Here is a 13,485-nt window from a genome sequence, read left to right on the forward strand (position 1 = left end):
ATAATTACCAAAATGGGATATAAAAGTCATCTCCAATTAGTACTTCTAAAGTAGAACTGTCACTTCCTTGAAACAAACAAACATTTTTCTGTGAATTCAATTGCATTTATTTATTCATCCAACAAATGTGCATTGAGATCTTACTCTGTGCTAACACTGTGCGTTTTCTATATATCCCCACTTTATTATATTTAACATCTTATATTTAATTCCTTGGTGATAATTTTATTTAGGCTCTCTGAAATGATAGAACTCAAGTCAAATGATAGGGCTCATCATTATGAGCCAAATCTTATATCCATATGGTAAAATAAGACCATTTTAAATAATAGGGCTTCAGAAAAAAAATCTTAAATTGGTAAGTAATTAAACATTTTTCATAAATGACACCATTTATAAATATATTTATAGGTATCATTTTTCTTTGTTATTTGAGGAAATCATTTGTTTTATTATGACAATGACTGTTATCAGTAGCAGAAAGAGAACTGTCTTCGATTTTCTAAAATATTATTGGTATTACTTCCCAGGTGCTGAAAATCACAACAAATTGGATATTTAAAAATACTTGAATAATTTAAGATCATGCGAATAAGTAGTGGCAAATCACCTTAATGAAAATAAATGAGAAGTCTAATAGCTTTCTGAATAGAACAGTTCTGCTTCGTATATTTCTAATTCACTCCATGAACAATTTCACCTTCACAAATGTGGTAAACAGGTAAAAAATAGATCAAATAGAGACAGTTAAACACTTCGTTCAACTTCAGAGTCAAAGAGGTTAGAATTCAATAGCAACATGTTCTTCCTTTGTTATAGTATGCAAAGTTGGAACTAGACATTATAATACTCAGTGAAAATTTTTCATTCTTTAAGATGCGCATCTTCATTTCCCAAATAGATTAAACAGCTGATCAGGGTAGAAACAATAATCAAACCACAAGCTTACATTATAGACAACTACAAAAATGTGAAAAAACAATGTTTACAAATGATAATGAAGAATAAATTACTCTCCAGTGCACATAATTAGGTATATACAGGATAATTTAAAACCAAATGGAATGATTGCTCATGCTGAGCTTTTAAAAATCTCCACCAAAATATACATGTTACCCTAGAGAGGGTGATAAAAATAAATTGTGACACAATAGTAGTATGTTGCATCTCTTCTTATCCTCAATACTTGGATGATATTTCATCAAAATATTTATCAAGTGTGCAAGTGATGAAAAATTTTAATTCCAAAACCATTTCTCTAAATTACCAACAGATTTATATTCTTGATGCCTTTTCACATGATCACAAGCCAAGCAGGCATGTGATTCCCAAAATCGTGGAAGATTTACAGTGAAATCCTTCCTCCAGTTAAAGTAACTAAGGTATAACTTATTGTTTTTGTCGACTTCCTTCAGATACTTTGCTAGCTCACTGGGAGAGTTATAATCTTCCACATGAATGAATGAATCTGCTGGAATGTAATTCTCATAGTTTTCTCTAGATGGTCCCAGAACAACAGGTACAGAGCCAGCCAGAAAAGCATTGTAGAGCTTTTCCGTGATGTAATCCTTGTGGATTGAATTTTCAAAGGAAAGATAAAATTTACAAGTAGATATGGTAGGAATCAAATTTTTATCATTGACATATTCTCCAAATGCTTGCCCATAGGTATGGATTTCAATGCTTTTGCTTAGCTCATTGTAATACTTGACCCTGGCATGCTCAGGGTTCCAGTTACTCACAACCCAGCACACCAACTTCTCTTTGCTTGGCACTTCAAACACAAAGGGATTTGTGCTCACCGTCAAGAAGCCATAAGGCACTTGGATATCTGAGTCGCGGCGATAAGTCAGAGTCAGGTTAAACAAGTGCTCAATGCCACTCTTTTGAGGAGTGTGAGTTGGTGACTCCAAATTCATCCAAATCCATTTCTGGAAGGGTGGCCTAGCTTGCTGAGGTAAATTTGTCAGATCCCAACTGATGTCTCGGTGATGGATCAGAACTGCATGGGATTTGTTGTACAGTGAACGGTCCGTTGTGAGATGGCATCCTTGGATGTTGAACATTGCTTGGCAGGATGTAAGGTCAAAGGTCTGCCCAAATGGCCACACCCACACCAGAATAGTAGTTTCATTAAAATAATCAGTTTTGGTGGAGAAGAAGTTTTTCATTTTCAGCACAGAGCTGGCTGATTCCATTGGACTGAAGATCCAGCTGTTGGTAGGTTTGATGTAAATGAGAAGACATGCCATGAAACAGCCCAGGATAATGCAGACAATTAAAAATGGGCGAAGAATTCCTTTGGATGTTGATGTCATAATTTTTTCTATGAAACAGAGAAAGACAGAAGGGGAGGTGGGGTGGGAATGAAGAGATAATCATAAATATATTTGAGATATATTTAAAATCACAAATATGAGATAAACAGGTAGTAATCAACTGCATTTTCCTTTTCAGTGTTATCAAACCATTAAGAGAAACAGAACTTTCCTCAAAGCCAAGAAACTGCTTTCAAAAGGAAGTTTCCCAAAAACTCTTCTAAAAGTACCAGCATATCTTCAAACCAAGAAACTTTTTTTTTCAACGCTATGCTTAACTGTTCTATTTTTATTTGCTTGTAGAAAACTGGCACAACCTAAACTGTTATCTCTAAAGCCATGACTAGAAGTTTTAGTATTTTGTAACCACATCAGATTTGTAAACATTTCCCAGTTGATATAATCACTTATTTACTCTCATATTGAGACTGTACTATAACTTTGTGGTTCAGATGGAATTCAATAGAAAACTAAACTGTTTTTTAAAAAGTTACATTTTTGTTTTTCTCGTTATAAATTTATCTTCACAGTTTGCAAATGCATTACTATAATCATCCGGTAAAAAAAAAAAAGGCAACTCTTGATTTGATACATTTTTAAAAAACAAATACACTCAGGCAAATTTTATAAATTTAAAACTCACAGTGTTTTGTTTTTATTTATATATTTTTCTTACAGTTTTCTTTGTTTACTTTTAATAATTTGTTAGTACATCCAATATCTACCAAGATGTAATAATCAAATGTTCTATTTGTATTGGAACAACTTTCTCACTTATATAGCTTAAGGGCTTTAAAACAGTTTTCCTTTGTATTAAGATGATACTGGTATTATAAAAATAAATGTAAACAAATTCTCAAAAAAGGGCTGTATTTCATGAAGAACAACTTTGATCCCAAGGATTTTAACAGATTGTGGCTAAAAAGATGAGTGAAGCCTTTTTTTTTTTTTTTAAAAGAAAAAAAGTGTCTCTGAGTTTTTTTCTCTTCGGCATTCATGCCTCTTTATGGGTATGAACACAAAAATATATTTGCAAAAACTGTTTCTTGATAAAATCCTCACAGATCTTTGAAATTCGTGTTGTTTCTCTTATGAAAATAATATGGCCTATAAATTTCAGACTCATTAAAGTATTTTGAAATTTTGATAGAAGCTAGGATAGGAACATTAGATGTTTCCTTCAAAAAAGGGGAGAAATTGCCCTTCATTTAATTACCTAAATTTATGTGAACATTAAAAAAAAAGCACATTCTTTTGCTGTGTAGTTTTTTTTAAAGCATGTGAGACTCTCTGAGTATCTAAGCTTGACTGTGAATACAAAGATTTTGGACATTGCATTCTAGATCACTCCCAGAACTACATTAGAATCAAATATTGCAGCTTCCTGTCAAAGTTGGCTTTAGTTCTACAGTCAATAAGAAAATGAAAACAAAAGGTATATATTAAATATGTCCAGGAGCTAAATTATTAATCAACCCTTGGAATACAGAGAAAATCAGGAAAGAATTATGAAGGAAATTTCAGTTATTCAGAATTAAATGACACTGAAGGTTCTACATGCCAAATTTTGTTGTATATTTAAACAGAAGGAAATTATAGGTTTGCATACTTTCCAGAAAAATAATAAATTGGTCAACTCAAGACGCCAGACAAAGAAAAATGGTAAAATGCTAAAAAAATAAGAAGGAAAAATGTTAAGGTAAGGACCAGAAATTTGAAATGAGTAATAACATCACAAGTTTTGAAAATACTCAAACTGTAGGCAAGAATAATGAAGAAAAAAGAAATTCAAATTTAATATCAAAAATAGCAAATATTTGTTGATTTAGCATGGATAAAAATGGCAGTAACTATTTTGAGTAATTTTCTGTTGAAAAATTTGAAATATTACTAAATAGTTGTATTTTTGTACAAATATTTGTAAAATAATTGTACAAAAATTCTGATTCAAAAGATAACAGTTAAAGAAATGGAATTTATAAACAATAACAACTAAAAGCAAATACTAGGTCTAAATAGTTTTCCAATAATATCAACAATTTAATAAATTGGGAATACCATCCACCTTTTAAAAAAAATCATTTTAGAAAATATAAAAATAAAGAACTCATGAGGTCAATTATAATCTTGTTACCCAAGCAAGATATGACTTTTTAAAAAAAAAGTCATTTGTGTTTGTGAACACAGATGCAAAAATACAAAAATTTAGCAATAATAAGTATTGGAAATAGATCATGATGTGATTCAGGAGTAAGTTTATGGAAGTTTAGTTGCATTTGATCCTAAGTATAAATTTAACTAATTAGACCATCTCTCAATTCCACCTAGACTCCACAATTTACAGACTGAAAAACCTTACCGGAAGGGTCTCTTTTCATTGGAAAAACATTAACTTCTAATATGCATGATTTGACTGACTTTTGCATTGTTTTCTTCCTGTGAGACCAATGTTTAATGGTTTTTAGAAATGAAATGCTCTGATTGACAGTTTCCTTAAATCCTTCTTGAACTGAAATGCAGTGGCAAAAACTATTAAATAAATGACGTCAGTTCAATATAATCAGGTTACAACTGAAATAGCCACCATTTAATAAATGCTCACCCTTAGCCACGCCTTGTGCCAAGCATTTTACACACATCATTTCCTTTGATCTTTCCAGAACCCCTAAAAAGGACATCTTTTCTCATTCCTTCACAGATGAGGAAACTGAAGGCCAGAGATACAGGTAACTAGCTTAACCACTGGATTGTGCTCTCTCTTTTCTTCTATAATCTACTTTGAACAAATAATACAAACATGAATAATCCATTTGCTTTTCGTGTCTCAAGTTTTGTTGTCTTGATTTCCCTGGTCTCTACCTTTTATTCTGTAATTAAGAACCATTTACCCATGAGTTAAATTAAGATTAATTTCTCTTAACAAGAAGGATATCTGACACATATATATGGCACTTATCAGTGTCAAACACTGATTTGAGCACTTATATTAACTTACACACACATACACACGTATTAACTCATTATATCCCCATTTTATTGATAAAGAAACTGAGGCCCAAAATGATTAAGTAACTTGTCCAAAACCACACAGAGAGTTAATGGAACAGAATACTTTTCAAGCCCAGGCCAACTGGCTTTGGAATCTGGGCACTTGATAATTAACATTTTAGATCACTGTTTCCCCAGGTTGCAGCCAGAATATGCAATCATTTCAGTGATATCAGAATGTAAGCTTTGTGAGGAGCTATGTTTTCTTCACTGCTGTATTGTTATCACCAGAATGTAGCAGATGCTTAATAAATGCTGTATATCTCATAGGAATGAATGGGTGAATTGCTGCATCTCAACTATGTACAGATATTATGCTTGATAGGTAACCAGATACACAAAAATGAACCAAATATGAATGAATGAATATGTACTTTGTTTTTTCCTCTGTGCATTTACCATGGAGCTCTCTATGGAATGACTCCCATTAAAATTGGCATGTGGCTATTCCTACCACTAGATGAGCAAAATCCCAGTCCTCTCTTTGTTTTGTCTCAAAGTTAGTATCTACCCAGAACATTTTAGTTTCATGTCTCAATTTCTCTCTCTCTCTCTCTCTCTCTCTCTCTCTTTTATTAGTCAAATGAGGAATTGGTCACTAGACAGGAACAATGTTCCTTCTACGGTGTGATTTCCAGTTTTCATGCTTCCTGGATATTTTATATAACTTGAGGTTTTCCTTGTTAACTCTCTGCTCACCCTCTCCCCTCAATTTTTCACTGCTGTCAGGGTCAATTACTAAATAACAGGGGCAGTTATTCAGTAACCCCTACTTTGTACAGAGCTGTCAAAAAAAGTTTGCCCCTTGGGGCCAAATTGACATCTCCTTGACAGAATCCTTTTCACCTATTCCTCATAACTAAAATTCAGTTGGATACTCACTGTGTCTTATACTGGTAATCAATACAATCTATTTTAAAAACACCTGCAGCAGTGTTTCTATAACTCACTAGAGATAGCAATAAATGTATAGCACAAAGCAAATTGTAACAGTAAATAGGATAATTAAACCTTTTCAATTATTTTTAGTAGTTTCAAGTACTATGAAAGAATGTAACTTAAAGACTTTACCATCAAAAATAATAGAATCTGTGCTAAAAGTACTGCTTAACAAGACGTGGTATGTATGATTCAATTTTCTGTTAAGAGATTACCTATAGTCATTCTTTAAGAACTCTCTACTGAATGTTAAAGAATGGAAGATAACTTGAAATAGAAAAAGATTAGAGTTGTAATTCTCAAACCACAGATACATATCAAGGTATTTGGAAGAAAAAATGTGAAACTAAGGAGAACAGGAGGCTCCCTCAAGGAGAGGCAGTCCTACTGTATGTTTTGATTTTGCGGGGAGGTAGGCATTGAATCCTTATTTTAAATGGAAAGAAACAAGAGCATACTATAGAACAAAGTTCAATGCTTGCTTCAAATGTGGAGATGGAACAGGATAGCTGAGCTTGTAACTTGTCACTTGGGGCATTATACCCAGATTGCAGTCACTACCTACCTCTTCAACCCACCTCCCCTATCTCTCATTAGCAGGATGGTGGAGTTGGAAGAGATTTTCCCTTATGCCATTAGGAGTTGTTGGGTCAGCACATTTGACAGTCACTGTATAGTACATTTACTATTTTGTGTGTGTGTGTGTATGTGTGTACTATCAAACCATTCCTAATAAGACTTTTTGATAGCTGGTAAAAATATGTGAAATACGTAGACTATTTGAACAGAACTTTAGATCAACCTGAGGATCTTCAAGATAAATTCATACCGACTCCAAAGACAACAAATGAATCACTGACAAATTGAAGGGTGAATTAAAGTTAGCAAAGGCCTCAGAAGCAACCTCAGAAACAAAGTTTCTGTCTGACTTTTTCTGCCCTCCTGTCTTTCACCACTCATTATCTCCTAAAGCAAGCAGTACAAACTAGAATCCCTCTTTCCCAAGGCATTCATAGAAACAAGAACCCTTTTCCTCCAAGGCCACTAATAAAACCTAAAAATATTCCTACACCTTGCACCCATCTTTCTGTGTAAGAACTGGCCATGAAGAAATTTCCTGACCTACCTTGTTCGATTGTAGGTCATAAGACCTGCATTCCAGAGAAGATCCTGCCTTTTACCAGAAGGAAGGAATGCTACAGAGAAGCCAGGAAGAATCTTAACAGACTGGTCTTGCTGGGTTTCTCCCTTTGTTTATTTACTTTATTTTATTTTGCTTTTTTGAGACGGAGTCTCACTCTGTCACCGGGCTGGAGTGCAGTGGTGCGATGTCGGCTCACTGTAACCTCTGCCTCCCAGGTTCAAATGATTCTTCTCCCTCAGCCTCCCAAGTAGCTGGGATTACAGCTACACACTACCACGCCCAGCTGATTTTTGTATTTTTAGTAGAGATGGGGTTCCACCATGTTGGCCAGGATGATGTTGATCTCCTGACCTCATGACCTGCCCACCTCAGCCTCCAAAAGTGCCAGGATTACAGGCGTGAGCCATTGCGCCCGTCCCTCCTTTGTTTATCATTATTAGATCAGACCTTTTTTGCCCAGTCACATTTCTATATGACTGTCCGTTCTTCATTAATCCCAAGCATAAAAATGAATAGTTCACCTTGAGCCTTTGAGTCTTAATTCTGCAGGCTCCCGTGTAACATAAAGCTATGATCAGAGAAATTTCTTATGCTGTTATTAATTTTTAAATTAATCTGTCTATTATACTCAACTATTCTTCTATTAATCTGTCTTTGTTAGAGGGGAGTTGGCCATGACCCTTATCATGGGGAGGAAAGAGACCACCACTTTTCTATTCCCACACTGGCAATCGCTTCCCCTTCTTCCCCTAATATTCCAGGATCCAAAGTATGTATATTGAATCCTTCAAAGTATATCCATAATTATCTAGATTTTCAAATAAGCCAAAACACCCCACAACAATACTATATGTAAATTCTCAAAACTACAAGGAAATCTCTTTATTTTATATAAGCCATTGGTGTTATCTGACTCTCAACTATTAGTAATCTGTTTATGCAGGCTCAAATACAAATTTGCTCCCCATATAATCACTGTGATCTTCACTATCATAGTATTAGTACAGGATTCTGCAAAAATCTGAATACTACACTGAATGCTTATAATTTAAATTGGGTGGCTTATCTTTTCTTTTTAGGTTTTTTGGTTTTTGTTTTATTTTACTCCTGCCTACAATTTTTATGCAAGATTAAAAACAAAAGCTTTACGCTTTAGCTAGCTATTATACACCAAATTATATTCTGCCTCAGAGTCCTGTAAAATTTTATATATTCATCACTGTGCTTTGAAAAATTCCCTTGAAACTTCAAATTCTATTGAACCTCTCTAATGGGCATTCCTCCTCTAAGTTCTCACAATTTTCTCCATTAAATTCTGAGCCAAATATCTCTTGCCTTTGGGAGAAATGCCATTTCCTTTTTTGGCATGAAGACACTGGTTGATCTCTGGAATGCTATAAAATTTGTGTTTGTGAACCTTTCTCAAAGATCCTTAGATATAATCTCTGGTATTTCCACAGGTAAACCTTTATTTTATTTCCTCAAGCCCTGAGGAAGTTGCCACCAAATTATACCAATTTTGATCACCAACACTTTTCCTAAATATTCCTCAGAATGCTCTCTGGTAGTAACAAGTCCCTGATTCATTTCTGCAGTGGGGTTGTCTTTAGACAGTCCAATGCATGTCTTTGTAATATTCATTTTTCTTCTTTCATTTTTGTCTCAGACATTCGTTTCGACAGGCAAGAGAGCTGGCAACTACTCTAAAGAGCTGGCCCCATCTCTAAAAATTTTCCTGTACTGCAAATTTCTTTATTTTAGGCACCTTCTACCATCTCTGTCTTTGAAATTTTCTTTTCAAATTCAGGGATTCGCCTCTCTTAGTTTGATCTTTCATCTGCTTTCTCTCCTCTCCACTCAATCACTAGTCCTTCATCACTGTCTTTATTAACTTTAGAAGCTCTGTTTATTGGCTTCAGCTGCAGCTAGAGCCATGCGATCTGACATTGAGCCCAAGTGTAACCTGGCTCATGCTTCACGTGCCCTTGGGGAATACCACAGACAGGACCAGGAGGTTCCTTGCTGGCATTTTTTCAGAACAAGCTTTCCAGCACCCTTTGAGGCCAGCAGTCTTTCATAACTTAGCTGTCAGTACCAGCACTTTCCATGATTATTGTCAGGTTTTAGTCCCTTGCAGCCAACCAGTGCAAGCCAGGAGAACCTTTTAAAAACAGTCCAAAACTCTCATTTTGGGCTGTAGTCTTTTGGACTTTATAAATGAGAATGTCTTCCTTCTAGATGATAAGGTAGGGCAACTAACCCAGTGACATCTTGACATCTCCCTGTCCTTCATATCCATACCTAACCTAGAACCAAATCCTGCCAATTTTACCTCCAAAATATTCCTTACATTAGTAAACTTCTCTCTATTTCCCTAGGTCAAATGTCCATGAATTCTTGTGTGGAAGACTAATATTTCTTTGTAAGTGGTCCACCTGGTGCTCCCTTTTGATCCTTTCAATTTGTTCACCGTACAGTAGATTAGTAGTCCTCAAAGGATGACTCTAGACCAGCAGCATCAGCAAGATCTGGGATCCTGTTAGAAAGGCAAATTCTCCTACCGGAACCCAGACATATGAAATCAGAAACTTTGGAAAGAGGCCCAGCAACATGCTTTGAAGACCTCTCCAAGTGGATCTGATGTACACTAAAATTTGAGGATTCCTCCAACAGGGTGATGTTTCAAACTGCAGATCACATATTACCATTCTGTTTTAAGCCTTTTGATGAATTCCAATTGCTTATAAGATTAAAAAAAAATGTTAAAAGTCTTCATGTAGCTTAAAGAGCCCTGGATAATGGGGACACAGCTTTTGTCTCCAGCTTCAGCACATGCCAATGTTGCATTCCCTCCATCACCATACTTGTCCCTCTCACAGAGCTGCTCCACCAGCCCCCACCTCTCCCTGGCGCAGATTCCCTCCTCTCTTTACTGATATGCTCCTTTTCACTTTTCAGCTCTCAGTTCTACTGGCAGTAGCTTATGGAAAAATTCCTGACAGTCTCCCCACCTTCCCCCAACACACTAAATCAAAGCCCCAAGTACACATTTTATAGTACCATGTGTCATTTTTGCACAGCATTTGCCGCAGTATCAAGTTTACCTAGATTTGTGTGAGTATATGATTAATGTTGTTATCTCTGTTCAATTGTAACTAGGCTCATAAGGCAAAGATTGGGTATTTTCACTCAGATTTCAATCCCTAGTGCCTAAAGCATACTTGTCATATTCTTGCTCTCAACATATGTTTTATGACTGACCAAAGAGCTAACAATCATTCAGCATTTCCAATGTTTAAACCACCAAACTAAGATTTTTATATAAATTTTACCATTTAATCTTCAGGAAAAATATATTTCTTACTGTTCATTTAACAAATATTTATATATATATTTGTTAGATGAACAATATATGGGCATGTGTTTAAACACACACACACACACAAACATATATGTATATTTATTTCTATGTGCCAAGCATGGTTCCAAGCATTTTGCAGGTAATAATTCCTTTAAATCTCACAACCAGATGAAATACGGGTTAGAATCACATCAATTTTTCCAGATGAGGAAACTGGTGTACGTCTTTCTGCCTCAGGCCACACATATTGCTTTAAGAATAAACTGAGTGCAGTGGCTCACTACTGTAATCCCAGCACTTTGGAAGGCCAAGGCAGGATTGCTTGAGCCCAGGAGTCTGAGACCAGCCTGGGTGCCACAGAGAGACACCTTCCCTACAAAAATAAGAAAAATTAGCCAGGTGTAGTGGCAATGCCTGTAATCTGAGCTACTTAGGAGGCTGAGACAGGAAAAGTGCTTGAACCCAGGAGTTCAAGGCTGCAGTGAGCTATGATCGTGCCACTGCACTCTAGGCTGGGCAACGGGTCAGGCCCCATCTCCAAAAATTATATATATACATACACACACACACATGAAAGAGAGAGAATATGAAGATTTCAGTTAACAGTTGCAAAGACTTTTATGAATTATATGACTGAAAATTGATTTTATGAGATATATTTTCCTGGAGTCATTGTTAATTAGAACAAACTAGATTCACCAACACTTCCCTGTCTTTTCTCTTTCTGGAAGCCAATGGCCAGGAACAGTGGTCACGTGCCATCAGGAGAGGATAGAAAGGTGAATCAGAACAGTGAAGGAGTCTAGATTTGTTTTATTGTTGGAGTGTTTATGAAGCAATTCAAGGAACATCAAGGATTAATGATGCATTAATTGCTGATCCAAAGCCTCTGTGATAGTTGTATCCCCTCCTAACCACATTCTCTTTCAGATAAATTCCTTATGTGCTGCTCTGTTGAGTCAGCTTTGAAAATTAACTAACCTCAAAGAACCAAGTTGCCTAAAAACAATATAGGGAGAGAAAAGGAAGATTGTAAGTAAACATTTCAATTATGTCCCAGAGTTTTCCACACATCATCAGCTGATATATTTTTTTAAATATTTGCAAGTATTTATTTTAATTACTGAAAACAAAATAAAGAATTCTCTCTCTGTAAATTTTTATAATCCAAATTCCCTGGATCTTACCAAACTACTGTATAAGGTCAGACATTTACTGACCATATTGTGATAGTTTGATCCTTTGTTGATCTTACCACTGGGCATTTCTCTTCTTTCCCCAGTTGTTTCTGTAAAGGACCACAGGAGTTTTATATGGATTCCAAACATTTCTAGCAATTACAGTCTGCACCCACCCTACTCGCCGTTTATCATTTGGCTGCCACTCGTCTGAGAATCTGTCTGATGCAAGCTCACTTCTGCTCCTCCCTATTGGATGTGTGGGCCCAGAATCCCAAATTCAGTAGTTCCTTGACCTCTAACTCTGCAACTGCCAGTCTGGCTTCATGTTGCAGCTGAGGAAAACTGACTATCTGCATCAAACTTTGTTGCTGATTTCAGTGGCTTTGAATTCACTGAAACACTCACAGCATCTCTTCCAGAACACTTCCGTTAATTTCTGGTCCTCTATCTGCTAATGATAGAGGTTTTAGTCCAGTTCACAGGGCAAGGTAGAGAATCCATGGGAAACCAACTGCTTTACCCTCCTTGACTCTTTCCTACACCCTTTTTTCTAACATTAGGCCAGGCCGGCAACCTGCTCTAATCTTTTGCTATTATGTATACATAAAATTCTTGCTCTTCCAGTTTGTGATGGTTAATTTTATGTGCTAACTTGCTTGGGCCATAGGATGCCTGGATAAATGGTTAAACATTCTTTCTGGGTGTGTCTGTGAGAGTGTTTCTGGAAAAGATTAACATTTAAATTGGTGGATTGAGTAAAGCAGATAGCCCTCCCTAATGTGGGTAGACATCATTCAACCCATTTTAGGGCCTTAATAAAGCAAAAAGATAGAGAAAGACTGAACTTGCTGTCTGCCTGACTGGTTGGACTGGAGCATGCATCTTCTGTCCTCAGGTTTCCTGGTTTTCAGCCCTTAGATCTGAACTGGAATTGACACCATTGGTTGTCTGGGTTTCAGGCCTTCAAACCACTCACAGCTTTTCTGGGGCTCCAGGTTGCAGATGGCAGATTGTGAAACTTTCTAGCTTTCATAATCATGTGAGCCAAAACCTTATAATAAATCTTTTCCTATACAGATAATTCTATTTTATATGTATTCTCTATATATGATAAATCTCTTTCCTGTTGGTTCTGTTTCTCTGAGAACCCTAATACACAGTTACAAAACAAACACCATCATGCATATAAAGGGACGTTAACATACTAAGAAGAAGGCTGCAGGAGTGAAAGAGAGTATTACTTTAGATGGGGCATTGCTATGACAACAGTTTCTGCATCAGACCAAATTTTGCAGGCTGATCATCTTTTGAACTCATGGGAAACTAATTAGCACCAGCTTTGCTGAGATTAAATAAAAATGTATCACTATAGTTAATGAGGAGCTCTGAAACTTCAAGTTCAATTTACAATAAGAGAACAAACTAAATGGAAAAAATAAGCCACAAAGAAGTCAACAGCCTAAAAAATAATATGATAAAAGTGTAGCTAAAGAG

At 35.8% G+C, this 13,485-nt stretch overlaps 1 protein-coding gene across 1 annotated transcript in view; it reads right to left on the minus strand.

The window, feature by feature from the left end:
- Positions 1-969: 969 nt before the first annotated feature.
- Positions 970-13,485, minus strand: part of FUT9 (fucosyltransferase 9) — a 195,714-nt gene continuing 183,198 nt past the window's right edge. The window contains 1 exon segment of the mRNA NM_001194065.1: positions 970-2,326. Within this exon segment, the coding sequence (NP_001180994.1) occupies positions 1,239-2,318 (1,080 nt within the window). The 5' untranslated portion in view covers positions 2,319-2,326 and the 3' untranslated portion in view covers positions 970-1,238.

The sequence above is a fragment of the Macaca mulatta genome, chromosome 4, assembly GCF_049350105.2.
Source record: "Macaca mulatta isolate MMU2019108-1 chromosome 4, T2T-MMU8v2.0, whole genome shotgun sequence".
NCBI classification, from domain to species: domain Eukaryota; kingdom Metazoa; phylum Chordata; class Mammalia; order Primates; family Cercopithecidae; genus Macaca; species Macaca mulatta.